At 51.0% G+C, this 13,712-nt stretch overlaps 1 protein-coding gene across 11 annotated transcripts in view; it reads right to left on the minus strand.

Moving 5' to 3' along the window:
* Msi2 (musashi RNA-binding protein 2) overlaps positions 1–13,712 on the minus strand; it is a 426,832-nt gene that overhangs the window by 66,500 nt on the left and 346,620 nt on the right. For all 11 annotated transcript variants that reach the window (XM_013519250.1, XM_013519251.1, XM_013519248.1 and 8 more), the window contains one exon: positions 7,561–7,643. In XM_013519250.1, coding sequence (XP_013374704.1) covers positions 7,561–7,643 — 83 coding nt within the window. The remainder of the gene's footprint in view (positions 1–7,560; positions 7,644–13,712) is intronic.

Genomic DNA, 13,712 nt, shown 5'->3' on the forward strand with positions numbered 1-13,712 from the left:
TTTCAGTGAAGGTGACAGAGCCAGTTCACACTTGCGCTCTCTTAGGCCCCAAGGGCAAGACGGAAGAGGAAGGCAGTGAACAGCAGCCCCTCCCCCAGGGTTCAGCCTGCATCCCTAACCTCCCCCACAGGCCGCCTGCCAGCTGGGCAGTCCCCACCTCCAGGCATGCATCAGCAAGGTGTGCAGAAGCACTGTTTGGGGAAAAAGCTGACGGCGGCATCTGCAGCAGTTCCCTGGATTTCTGGGCACCTTCAAGGGCATTTCAAAGTGAGAAGCAACCTGAGCCTCTAGGAGGTGCCCACGTCCTGCCAGCAGACAGTGGGTGCCTCCCTCAGCCCACAGCGGCTTTTGCCAGAGACCCTGCAACCAGCCTCATTTGTCATTTAAAAGAGAGAACAGAAGAGTGCGGCTAGAACATTAGCTCCCTGGATGTGTGGCAGAGCAGACCCAAGAAGCCCTGGAAGGAAGAAGGGCCTAGGACTTCCGTCCCTGAGGCAGGGGCAGAAGGGAAAGCGTGCCCCTCCCAGTGCGCCCCTCATGAACCCACACCTCAGGGTGGGGCAGGCCAGAGGCTGCAGGCACAGAACACCCTGCCCACCCCTCCCGGCACTGACCCGGCCAGAGGACAAATGAAGGGCAAAACAGGCTAGAACCCACACAGCTGGGAGGCCACCTCCCCGCGGGCTAAATGACTCCTGCCTAAAGAGCAACACACGTTTACCACGGCACCCCGCCTCCGCCTCCCTCTGCCGGCCTCCCCCAGCACAGATCGCTCTGCGCTCATTAACACAAGCTGTACACAAACTGCACGTGCACGCGTGTGTGTGTGTGATGCGTGGGCGCAGGATCCCTCCCTCGCCCACGTAAACATGGGATTCATTTATTAAATGCCTCTCTGGCATTTCCTTTTTTTGCCTTCATCCTGCTTGTTTAATATTGCATTTGACATTCTCATTTTATAAATGGCAACAGAAGCAGAATGGATGGCTAAAATTAGCTTACGAGTGAGAACGATGCTACAAATAGGATCGTGAACGCAGAGCCAGTGCACTCCACCCACATTACCCGGCCCCTGCTACTGCCACTTGGGGGCGGGCTCCTGACTGAGCATTCAGGGGCTGGGAGGGCTTGCGAGCCAGTCCCTGGGTGCTCGGCAGGGGCCAGAGCCCGGATGTCCACACCCAGGCACAGGGAGACCCTGTGACCTGCTCGGCCCCCCACAGGAGTCCTCTCTAGGTCTCCTCTCTCTCCCCAGAGGCCCGTTTTCAGGATCAGTTTTCCAGACATGCCCTGAGCGGAAGGGGGCAGAGTTGAGACTGCATCAGGCTTTGCTCTTGGAAGCGGGTTCTCTGGACCACCTTCAAGGCTGAATTGGCCGAAAGGGCTGACTCGGCTTTTCTGCTGCAGAGGATGTGCACCCCCCTCCTCTCCTAGGACCTCTTCACGCTCCCCCACCCTGCAGAGGAGACTCGGACCCGGTCCTGCCTGGCCTGCACCCTGCACTGCACTCCCCTGGGGAGGACCTCCTTCCTCGAGGAGTCCATGGTTGCTCCATCGAAGCAATTTTAAGAACAATGACGCTGATATGACGCTGATATGAAAGGAACCTAACACTCACCAAGCACGCTGTGGCCTGGCTCTGTTCCCAGTCCACCCAAATCCAAAGTCACGGCACTGCCTCAAGTGGGCACCACCATGGCTCTTCTTACAGGAGCGGGAACCAGGGAGCTCAGGCACAGAAGCTAAGTCACCTCGGTTACAAAGCTAATTAAACGGCACTGAGGGTTTGTGGCATGTCTACCAGGAAGGCCCTCGGGTTGAGAGTAACCCCTCTGACCTTTGCTTCATTCCGCTCAGTGCTTGGAGGCTCCTTCCTTTTCCTGAGACGGGGTCTTGCCACATAGCCCAGGCTGGCCCTGAACTCACAGCGATCTTCCTGCCTCAGCCTCCCGAGTGCTGGGATTATAGTGGTATGTCACCACGCCCAGCTGCTCTGATGCTTCCTGCAGGCTGCTACCACACCCCACGTCTATTTGGGATACCCCACTCTTCTCTGCTTCTAATAAAGCATTCCATAATGACCCTGACTAATCACATGGCTAGAAACCTTTCTTTAGGCCCCTGGAACAAGCAGCACTGCACACCATTTTGCTCCATGCTAGACTAGTTTAGGGCCAGCAGTTGCAAACTATAGCGAGCAGGCCAAAGGCAGCAGGGACTGTTTTTATAAATAAGGCAAGCCACGCCCACTCATTTACATATCGTGAGTGGCTGTGTTTGGCTACAATGACAGAGTTGAAGAGCTGTGACAGGGACCATCTGGCTTTCAAGGCCTGAAATATTCACTATCTGGTCCCTTACAGAACCTTTGTTGGCCCCTGGCTTAGGCCACAGCGAGGTCACTTGCTGTCACCACCACTGAATCTGCCAGCTTTCAGATTACCCAGCCCTCCAGCTTACACACAGACAACGGAGCTGGCTGCACCCCAGGCAGGACAAGGCGGCCGTTCTCATGCTCCCCGCCTTGCACAAAAGGAAGGACGCGGGTACAGACAGGTGGGGTTTGCTTGGTGGTCTCAGGACCCGGGATTCAGACTCGGTCTCAATTTGAGGAAGAGGACGTGAGCTTGTCACCCAGGAGGACACAGTCCTCTCCACATGTGGCCTCACGCTCCTTCTATCAGGTCCAGAGGAAGAGCATGCCGGCACTAGGAGGATCCCTCAGGGACAGCCAGTTTCTCTCTGACCATAAAGGCAGGGAGGAACAATGCTGAGAGCACTACATCGACCTGGGAATCCCGTGCCAAGCCCAGCCCCACACTCCTGTCCCTTGGGTGCTTTCCTTCTGACGCCGGGAGGACGATTTATGGCCCACAGCGCCCACGTTATCCATCATTAGCAGTGTCTCTCGCCTGGTGCTTCTCCGACTTCAATGTGCACACAAATCATGGGGGTTTGTCAGCACGCAGACCCCACAACGTGAGGCTCTAGGTGAGCCCTGAAGCTGCATCCCTGACCAGCTCCCAGGGGCTGCCCAGCTGCTGGGACGCGTCCACACACCAACCACCAGGGTCCAGGTCTCCTTTCGCTCCAAGATGACAGGCAGCCAAACTAGCTGTACCCACGAGTTGCTTAAAGGAATCCCACAGCAGTCCTTCTATGAAGCAAATGAAAACTTTTCCTTCTATTCGTCACTACAGAAATCCAGATTTTCCAAATACTAGGTTTGCCTATGTTGGCAGCAGGGAATAGCGGGATGAACACGGGGTGTGGAGCCAAAATGGTACAGGTCCAGATACCAGCTCTAACGGGCCCTCTGTGAAGTGGGAGCAGGAGCCCTACTCAGGAGGCTGTGGCTGTTCTCAAAGCATCTGCAAACACCAATTTCTTTCCACTGAGCAAGGATGGGAAAAGCTCTACCCAGAGCCCCTTCAAACGATACCCCAAGTTCTTGTACAAAGAGGGTGGCATCACCTTCCCGACACCGTTCTGCAGTGGGGCCAAGCCAGGTCTCCCGGGAAACCTGGGGCTGGTGCTTTGTGAAGTCCCACTTCCCTCTCTGCAGCCACTTGGCGCATCGGGGGGCTGCCTGGAGGCTGGGCTCTGGCGACTAATCAAGCAAGTGTTCCTGCTGCTCGGGGGCAGCTTCAATCAGGGGGTGGCAGCGGGAGGTGTCATTAGCTGCGTCTGTGCTGGGGCTCACACAGTGGCCAGGAGGAGCCCCTCTCGGGAGGGTCACGAGGCAGCTGCATGTGTGCATTTGTGTGTTTACTGATAAAGAGCCACATTTACATTTCCCTCGGGCTGGGGCTGAGCCTGTTCTTCCGGGTTGGTCCCTGAGCCCCGGTGGCAGCCAACACCCCAGCCATGTCTCTTGCTCGTCTGCCTTTGGGACAGAGAAGGAAGAGGCTAGACAATCTGTGGCTGACTGGATCCTAACCCGAATTTGGCCCTTCTCCCTAGCCAGACCAGTATGGCCTCCTCCTGTGCGCTGTCTCCTCTGCCGCTCTCCTAGGAGACCAAGGAACCACAGGCAGCCCCAATATAGCTGCAGAGGAAAGGATATTCAGTAGCCGCAGGAGACCTGTAGCCCAGCAAACTGATCTCTAAAGTCCCTTTTGGCCCGGAGGGGAAGTACAGCCTTGTGGGTACAAACATGAGCTCTGGAGCACAGTTTTCTGGACTTGAATTCTGAGCTTGCCACTTGCTGACCGTGTGACTTGTGCAGATTGCTTAATCTCTCTCTGCCTCTGCCTTGTCTCGCCTATTTGTAAAATGGGGGTAATGATGAGTACCTCTACCAGAGTGAATACGAGAATTACATTAGATAAACCAAGCATTTAAGCAAGCGTTTAAGCAGAGTACGTCGTTTGTAACTAAAAACGTTAGCTTTCAGTGTGGGGCCTTTTTGGCCAACCCTCTGCCCTACCTTGGCGATAACCTCTATGAGATAGGACCTTGTAGAGGGAGTGAGAGCTGGGGATTTCTGTGACCCCAGGACTGCTATCCTGGGCACTCAGGCCTAGTCTAGCTGTCTGCATGGGGGGAAAGGGATCTCACTTTAAAAAATGTCTGGCAGATTCAACGTTAAATTAGATGGGAAGCAGCTTTAGGAGCTACGATGAGCCTTGTGATCACATAGCTCCCCACTGAATCCTTTGCTCATTTCACAGCTATTCATACCAGGTCCCAGGCATGTGTGATTGATTCAGAAGACTTGGACTCAAGTCCTGTCTAGTGACCCATCTGCAGTGTGAGACCTGTGACTATGAGAATGGTCTCTGCTGGCACACTATGGTGGTGCAGTTATTTGCCAGCCCCGCGAAAGGCCCAGGAGACGGCGAGGCTGGAGGAGCACTGCAGCACCCTCTTTGTGCACATACTACTTTGTACATTATAGTTGCCACCATGTGTCCTGCTTGGTGGGTACAGAATCCTCAGCCTTCTGGGCTACCTCATCCCTGCAGCACAATTTAAATGTATTCCTTTCTTTGGGTCTCTGATGAGAATCTGTAGCAATTCAGGATGTGGGCTCATCTACCAACTCCCTTGAAATTCTACCCTTCCTCAGAGCGAGGGCAGCCGGCTGGAGGAAGATCTTTCAAGAACAGTGGCATGGACCACGGCAAGAGCCAATATTCTCCTGTGTCCCAGGATGGGCATTGTATGAGCCCTTTGCTCAGGGCGCCTCACTCAACCTCCAACATCCCAATGGTGTGCACCCTTCCCAGCCCTGGTTCACCGGAGCTCAGTGACACCCAGTGACTTACTCCAGGCATGCTGAGGGGATGTCTGAATTCCTCCTCTGGGAGCTCACAACTGTTGGGCTGGCCTGGGAATCTGAATCAATATTGGGGTCCTAACCACAGCGTCCTACTTCCTCTCCTTTGTCTACTCCTGTGTTTGCTTATTCTCTTAAAGAATAAGTACTGAACCCAGATTCAAAAGAAAATAGAAACACTAGTGTCACCAATTCCTGTACCCGCCACAGGCAACCTCCACCCAGGAGAAGAGCTGTCACTGATAAATATGGAACACTGGGAAAAAATGGCTGCAAACCTCTGTGGCTTCAAGCCAGCTCATTCGTTCCCCTTCTGGGGCCAAACCTCTACCTCTTGACTGCCTCTGGGTCTCTAGGGGTTTATCCTCCCACCCCACACTTAGACACCTGATTGTACACTTCACCTAGTAGCCAGTAAGCTCAAGACCTATGCTCCTTCACTATATGGGTACCCCTGGGTCAGGTCCCAGGCCTCAGTGTCCCCCCTGGAAGAGCGAGGAGGATAAAACCCTTCCCCACCACTGGTGTCTCAGGCTCACTTCCAAGCCTACTACTAGGGAAAGGCTGCACATCTGCATTCGAGGTGGCACACAAAGCTGTTTCTTGCCCGTGCTGGGCCTTTCCTGATGAAACACTAAGTCCTGGCAGGACAGAAGGAATTCTGCCCGGGGTCTCTGCTGCCTCTTCCATTCCCCACTGCCCAGAAGCCTTCAGCAGAGCCTATCCTGTCTGGGATAAACAGGGCATCCAGGCCCCGCACTGAGGTTTAAGTACTCTATCTCTCTGGTTTTAAAAATAGCAAGCAGTGACTAGCAAGAGGAAGGACCAACTAGAAGGCAATGGCATTTGGGGGCCAGGCAAAGCCTATAACAGAAACTGTTACTCCTGCACACTTTTCTCCCCTGAACCATTTTACGCCCTGTGCTGAGGCCTCCAACAACCAGGATGCAAAGAAACAGTATTTTCATTTCGGATGCATGCGATGGCTAGGAACAATATGAACAATATTATTTTAGTGCCCTGGGAAAAAATTAGCAAGTCAAATATTGAATCAGGCCTGTAGCACCACATGCTAAGCAGATTGCTTTGATCTTATCCACACTAAAAGCTCTATTATTGAATTTAAAGTTGGTGAACACATATCAGACCAATATAGAACACATATCTGAAAACATGTTTCAAAAACAAGGAATGTTTTGACAAAAGAGAGAAAATATCAAAGTGATAGCTGCAACTGAAACACAGATTTGCCCTCCCTTTTCTCTTCGGGCTGGTGATTTTGGGGGCCAACCAAAATGTTTGTGCTCCAGAGGACTGGCTGATGGCTCCAGAAACACCTGCTGAGCTTCATCTCTCTGGAACTAACGAAGAAGGGATTTCTCACCCCCTGCTCAACTTAAAGGAGTGTCGCATGCCTGGCAAGCAGATGCGGGCTGCACATAGCATGCCGCCCTCTGGTGGACACTTCTCTGGGTAGCCTCTCTGGTACCCCAGAATTCCAATAATCCAACCTCCCTTCTCCCAGGGCTACCGTGGCAGAAAGAAAAGCTTCAAAAAGCCAAAGAGATGGAAGCGAGCGGTTGATCATGAGGGTAGAAAATATCTAACTGATTGCAGGGCCGGGGGTATGTGTGTTAATTACCCAGCAGGGCCCAAAGAAAAATAGTTTGGTGGACTTCCTGTCTAGAACATCACCCTTTTAAAAGCCAAAATCAAAAGCACACCCTAAATCCAGGGGTCAGCAAACTACAACCCACAGATCACAATCAGCCCCCACTCCAGGCTTTTTGTGTAAGATCCAAGAGGTAAAAATGGTCTTTCTGTTGTTAAATGGTTAATAAAAAAAAAATACTCCGTGGTCTGGAGGTGTGGTTCAGTGGTAGAGCACTTGCCTAGCAGATGCAGGGCCCTGGGTTCCATCCCCACCACCATGAAAAAAATCTGTGGCATGCAACTGATGCGAACTTCAACTTTTAGTGTCCACAAGCAAAGCTTTAGTGAAACACAGCCCCGCTCATTCTGGAGGCATGGCCTATGGACACTTTGATGCCACAATGCAAGTAGCTAAGGCAGTTGTCTGTTGCCTGGCTCTCCACGCTGAAAACACTTACCAGTTGGCCCTTTCCAGAAAGAGCGTATTGATCCCTGCTGTAAACAACAGTTCTCATGCCCACCCCTGCCCCTGCCCCTGGGCATGCATGGTGTGAGCAGCAGCCGTGGGCAAGACGCGTGTGCACACTGGGCTGGGGTCCCCCTTCAGTGCCGGCCCTCAGACTTACCATTTTATTATTGATTTCATGGAAATGAATCTCACAGACTTTCTCCACAACATCTTCATTCTCAAAAGTGACAAAGCCAAACCCTAAAGGAAAAGCGGGAAGAGAAAACAGAGAGAGGAGGGGTGAGTTTGGCTCTGGCGAACGCCCATCCGGCTGGTCTCTCAGACTGCAGTCAGGACAGCTCCCCATCCGGAGGTAGGGGGCCAGATCTCTGGGGAAGGCGCTGAGGTTGAGGCGATGGTTCTCATTGGTACCCTGCACCCTTCCCGACAGTGAGGAAAAGTTAATGATTTCACCCGCAAGCAGCGGGCACTGTGTGGTTTACATGTGCCCTGAAGCAAATGAGAAATTTACTTGTGTGTTATTTACAAGGGTCAGAGCCGGGCGGCTCAGCGCGCGGAAGCAGGCGCGTGGGTTAACAGGAGGCTTTCGGATCACCGCGGGGCCACGGGTCCTTTCCGCGAGCTGGAATGGCCAGCCCTCGGGTCGGCCTCCAGATGGAGGCGGTTATTTGTCTTTTCTTCCTGAATTACTTCCTCTAATACCTCATCAGGACATCCTGAGGCCTGGAAGAAACTATTAAAAGTTGCAGGCCTCTGTTCTGCGCGGGCATCCTTTTTTTTACCGCCGCTTCAAAAGCGCTGTGGATTTGGAGCAGTTTAAGACTGTTTGATGCATGCTGTCAGCCCGTCAGCTACCCACTGTATTTACTCGGCTGGAGACTGGCTCTGCCAGACAAGCTGCACTGAAGAATTTTGGCAGGCAACAGCGGCTCAGCATCCAGAGTGCCTCTCTCCACCCTCCTGCCCCTTCCTTTCTTCTCTTCCCACCCCCGACGGTGTTTCCAGTGTGCAGCCCCGTCTGTGAGCCCCCTCGGTGAGCGCTGTGGTGCCACATGGACCCACGCTGAAGCTGTGTGTTTGAGGACACTGTCAGACACTTCGATGAGCACAGGCCCTGGGTTCCAGTTTTGACTATGCACCTTATCTGTGTATAACTGGATCTGCAGATGTCCCCATGCCATCTCTGTATATCTCCCTGCAGATGAAGGTGGTGCCACTGCACACCGAATCCCACACCTCAGGCCACCGCCTAGCAAGGCTCTCTGTTGAGGACTTAAGTCTTGTGACAGCCCCGGCCCCATTCATATGTTGAACTCCTAACTCCCAGGGTGATGCTATTAGGAGAAGAGGACTGTGAGAGGGGATTTCATCCTGAGGATGGAGTCCTCATGAACAGGATTAGAGCCTTTATAAATAGCCACGACAGCTTTCTTGCCAAGTGAGGTCACAATGAGAAGGCGGCCACCTGTAAGCCAGGAAGTGAGACCACACCAGACACCCTGATCTTGGACCACTAGCCTCCAACTCATAAGAAACCTGTTTATAAGCCACAGTACTCGTGATAGCAGCCTAAGCTAACTAAAACACTCTTTTCCAAAGACACGGACCTGGTGAAATACAAAGCTCAAATGGGAAAATAGAAGTCAGAATGGCTATTCCTGTATTATGATAACTAATGCTTCCCGTCAATGAGAAAAATACAGATGCTTCCTTTCCAACCTTCTATGTCAACTATGAGCTCCCAGCAACTCAAGGTGCAGGGGAAATCCCTTCTGATTCGTATCCAACCCTGCCTGCTAAAGAATATCGGGGAACACAGAGCTGATACATGGAGCTCTTACATTAGGGCTCCTGCAGGCTCTAAAAAATTCTTCAGGAGAAGAAGGCCACTCCTTGCTACCAATTTGCACTGAAACAGAGGGCTAGGACCATCACGGAAATGCAGCCAAGAGCTTTACTATACGTCGTGTGTCACCACACACCAAGGATGACACCAATGTTCCCAGTACCTCCAGCTGAGCACACTGTGGACACATACGGCAGATGCCACCCACACATTAGGAGGACACAAGTCTTCGCTACAGAGTCTCAGAGTCTGCACGGTTCTCCCGGTGACACCGGGTAAAAGCTGGGTCCTCAATTACCTCTGAAGTCTGAAGCAGGCATCAGACAAGGTGATGTTTGAAATGAAGCCCCAGGTTTATGTCTCCTCTCCTAACTAGGTCCTTGGAGAGACAGGTTCAGTGTCGCACAGCTTCCTGGCTCCTCGGTGCCTGATCCCATTTGTTACCGTAAAGCATCTTTCTTGGGGCCTTGGGGTGTCTGTTCCCCCCACTCCTTCAAGCACCTTTGGTTTGTCAAGGATATTCAGCTCACCCTCATGGGATCTGTTGCAGGAAGCCAGGTTGGTAGGAGCCTTTAAAACCAGCCTGTGACAGGCACAGCCCCCCGACACCAGCACACAGTGCGGAGTTGGATCTCTTTGGTTAATCCCTTTCTTCCTGCCCATCTGCCTAGAGTCCAGATCCTAACCGACCCACAGGAAGGGATGGGGACTCAGCACCCATCAGAGACCCGCATGGAGGAGGGGCAACACTGACTTTAAGCTGGAGAGCCCAGACAAGGAAAGGGCTGCGGCCTCCTTCTCCCCGGTCTCTGGCTGAAACTGATTCCCTACCATGTGCTATGTGCTCAGTGACTGCACCCACAGGATCTGAGCATCTTGCTAATCCACTGGAGTCCCTGCTTTGCCTCCAGCCTGACCCAGCCCTTCCTCATGCATTGACTGGCTCACACCTGTGCCCAGCATGGAGGAGGATGTGGAGACCAGCAATTCACTCTCTAAAAGGCTCAAGTCAAAGGATCCCATACAGACAGTCTCTCCCCTGGGTGGATTTTCCCCCCTCCCCATGTCCCTTGCTTTAGTTGGTTGTTCTCATCTGTCTTTGAAGCCCACTTCACTGGTATGGACCCAAACTGAGCCATCTTGCAAATAAAATAAAGCCCAGAACCCCAGTTTTTCAGGGACCTTGATGCTAATTAGGGTGAGTGTAGTGGGTGGAGTAGTGGCCCTCCAAACACATATCCACATCCTAACCCTTGGCTCCTATGGATGTGGCCTTATTTGGAAAATGTTTTTACAAATGTAATTAAGTTAGAGATGAACTATCCTGGATTTAGGGTGACCCTAAGTCCAAGGACAGCTGTCCTCACAAGAGACCAAGAGACCAAGACTTGAGACAGAGAAACAGAGAAGGCAGGCAGAGACAGGCAGAGAACAGAGTGAGGTGGCCGACAATATGAACAGCTGGAGCCACCACGTACTGGCAGAGGCAGGGAAGACTGCCTCCTAGAACTTTTGACGAAGCATAGCCCTGACCTTCAGAATTATGAGAAAATCAATTTGGGTTGTGTTAAGCCACACTAACTCCTCAGCCGACCTGCTGACTCTTACTCTGGACAGAAGGCAGATGTATGAGTCACTCTCCCATCCCTGGGACAAACCAGTTAGACATCTATTATCTAAAGGAGAGGTTTGTTTTGGCTCACAGTTTCAGAGGATTCAGTCCGTGGTTTGGAAGGCAACAAAGAAAGGGAGAGCTGGGGTCAAGAACACGTCCTTCCGGGTCATACCCTCAGTGACCCATGTCTTTCATCCAGGTCCTACCTCCTAGCAGCACCTTCAGCTATGAACTCATCAACAGAGCAATTCACAGGTGAGTGTACTGCACCCACAACCCAGTCACCTTCTAAAAGCTCCACCTCTGAACACATGAGACTTTTGGGACACTCTATAAACAGCAGGTGAGTGTAGATGGGTAAGAAAATCCCATTCGGACTATCTAGAAAGAATGCATTGGGCTGGGGATATAGCTCAGTGGTATGAGCGCCTGCCTGGCAAGCCTGAGGTTATGAGTTCAATTCCTGGTACCAAAAAAAAAAAAAGAATGCAAAGTTAGTGCCAATGATGGGCACTGCTCCATGGACCAGAGGACAGCCTGGTTTGAAGCTGCCTTGGAAGCCTCAGCCTGGTTGGAAGCCCCAGTGCTGTATGTACTTGAACTTGGCATACTGGCCAGGGTAAATCAAATCACCATGGGGATTCAAGGTTGGGTCTTATGCCATGAAAGCTGCATTTCTGTCACCATTCAACTCATTCCTGGCCCACTTCGCAAGTCACTCTGAGTGCCAGGGTCCTTAATGTATAAGACTCTCCGTGGCTTCCACTTCCCACTGTGCGCCACCAAGCCCAGAAAGAGTGGGGGCAGGGAGCTGGGAGACAGGAATTAAAATGCAGACCACTATAGGGGAAGGCCGGGGGCAGACCTCCTTGCATCATCTCAGATTCTCACTCTGATACGCTCCCGCTGGTCCCTTCCCTAACCCCACAGGACTCAAAATGCCAGTGTCACAAAAATGATTTTCCTGATTAAAGGAGATAGCCAGGGTTTCAAGACCATGTACCCTGGATGCGTGACAATCCAGGGGAGTCAAGACTCACTCAAGGTATTTTAAAGATCTGTGTCATTTCACCAATCCCTGTCTGTTTGGCTCGAATAGAGCAAATAAACTTGATTATGTCTAAAATATTTATTTATTCCATTTGGGGAAGCAAAGAGGCAATGAAACATTTAATTATCAATAAGTATTATTCCTTAACATATAATCATTTTATTTCACAGATGCATTATCATTTCCAGCGAAGTAGTAACTCAGAGGCAAACAACACCCTAAATAAATTGAGCTGAGGCGGGAAGAACAAAAGTAATGGGGTCAGAACTTTAGGGGGATGGATAGGCCCCCTTTTCAGAGGGATAGCCTCTCTGTTTTTGAAATAATTCTTTGTGTGCTGGTAAAATACGCATAACATAAAATTTACTATTTTAACCATTTTTGAATGTCCAACCAGCGGCAAGAAAGACAGTCACACTGTGTGACTTTACCACCATTCATCAATGGAACTTTTTCATCATCCCAAACTGAAATTCTACCTCCATTAACTACTCCCCATTCCTCTTCTCCAGGCCCTGGTTGCCTCTCTCTTACTGTGTCCTATGAACTTGCCTATTCTAGGTACCTCATATAAGTACAATCATACAGTGTTTGTTCTTTAGGGTCTGGCTTCATTCTCTTAGCACTGTGTTTTCAAGTATCATAGTCTTCTGGACTATTGCTGGATGTATAGTTTCAGCATGGGCCTTGGCAGAGCTGGGGGCAGGAAGTAATAATGACCTATAACCCCAAGCCCTTTTCTAAAAAAGAAACAAAAATGGGGTCTCATGAAGAGCCATCAAGCTGAGGGATAGCAGCCAGGTAAAAGAACACATAATTATACCCACTCAAAAGCAAAGGCCAAATAACAAGCGATGTGCCCTTGGGAAGTCCCCTGGCCTCTACGGGCCTCCCAAAGCAGGCAAACCTTGGAGGTTTGGTTTCATCCTGGTGCCCACCAGGCGAAGACTCTGATCCGAGCTGGGTCTTTGAGGGCTCAGGTTCATGACGGCTCTTACACGAACCTCTGTGAACATCTCTGCCTATGCCTCATCTCCCTTGGTGCTAGGGTACCATCCTAGGGCCTGAGACCTCCTCTCCAGGTATTTCAACTTGGTTGAGTTGCCATTAAGGATTAAGAGGAGCCTATGGGACTGAACCCACAGGGTTAGAGTGTCAAAGGACCAAAACTTGCAAGAAACCCTTTTCAGCTACCATCAGCCAAGTGGCATCTGTCTACCTTCTCTGAAGGCCCCTAACTTACTTGCGCCACACACTTCCGGGGGCTGGAAGAGGGCAGTGATAAGGCTGAACTCAAACAGAGGGATTTCAAAATGGACTCAAGCACGGTAGCAGCTGACAGGGAGCATTTACAAATGAAATTCTTCTATTCTCTTGAATGCAGCTATTATGGGAAACTAACAAGTAAGCTCTATTTAACAGATAAGCATTTAACACTCAAACCTTTCTTTCCCTCTTTTATTCAAATGAACAAAACTGAATATTCATTGCAGTAATACAAGCCTATAAAATACACACACACACACACACACACACACACACACACGAGGCAAATGGAAATCTGAAAACAAGATACCTCAAAATTAAAATGACCTGCTTCAAAGGTCACTAAGGAATATCCAACAGCTACGTTAAAAGTGTGTGTGTGTGTGTGTGTGTGTGTGCGTGCGCGCGTGCGTGTTTTAGGTCAGGAAAGGAAAGTTGGGAAACAGTCTCCTGTTAGCCTCAAAAAATAATTTTCTTCTCTTATCATATAGGTCAATGAACACTAATAGGCAATCACGTTGGGCCTCACAC

This window comes from Chinchilla lanigera, unplaced genomic scaffold (genome assembly GCF_000276665.1).
Source record: "Chinchilla lanigera isolate Chin_1 unplaced genomic scaffold, ChiLan1.0 scaffold00050, whole genome shotgun sequence".
In the NCBI taxonomy this organism is placed as follows: domain Eukaryota; kingdom Metazoa; phylum Chordata; class Mammalia; order Rodentia; family Chinchillidae; genus Chinchilla; species Chinchilla lanigera.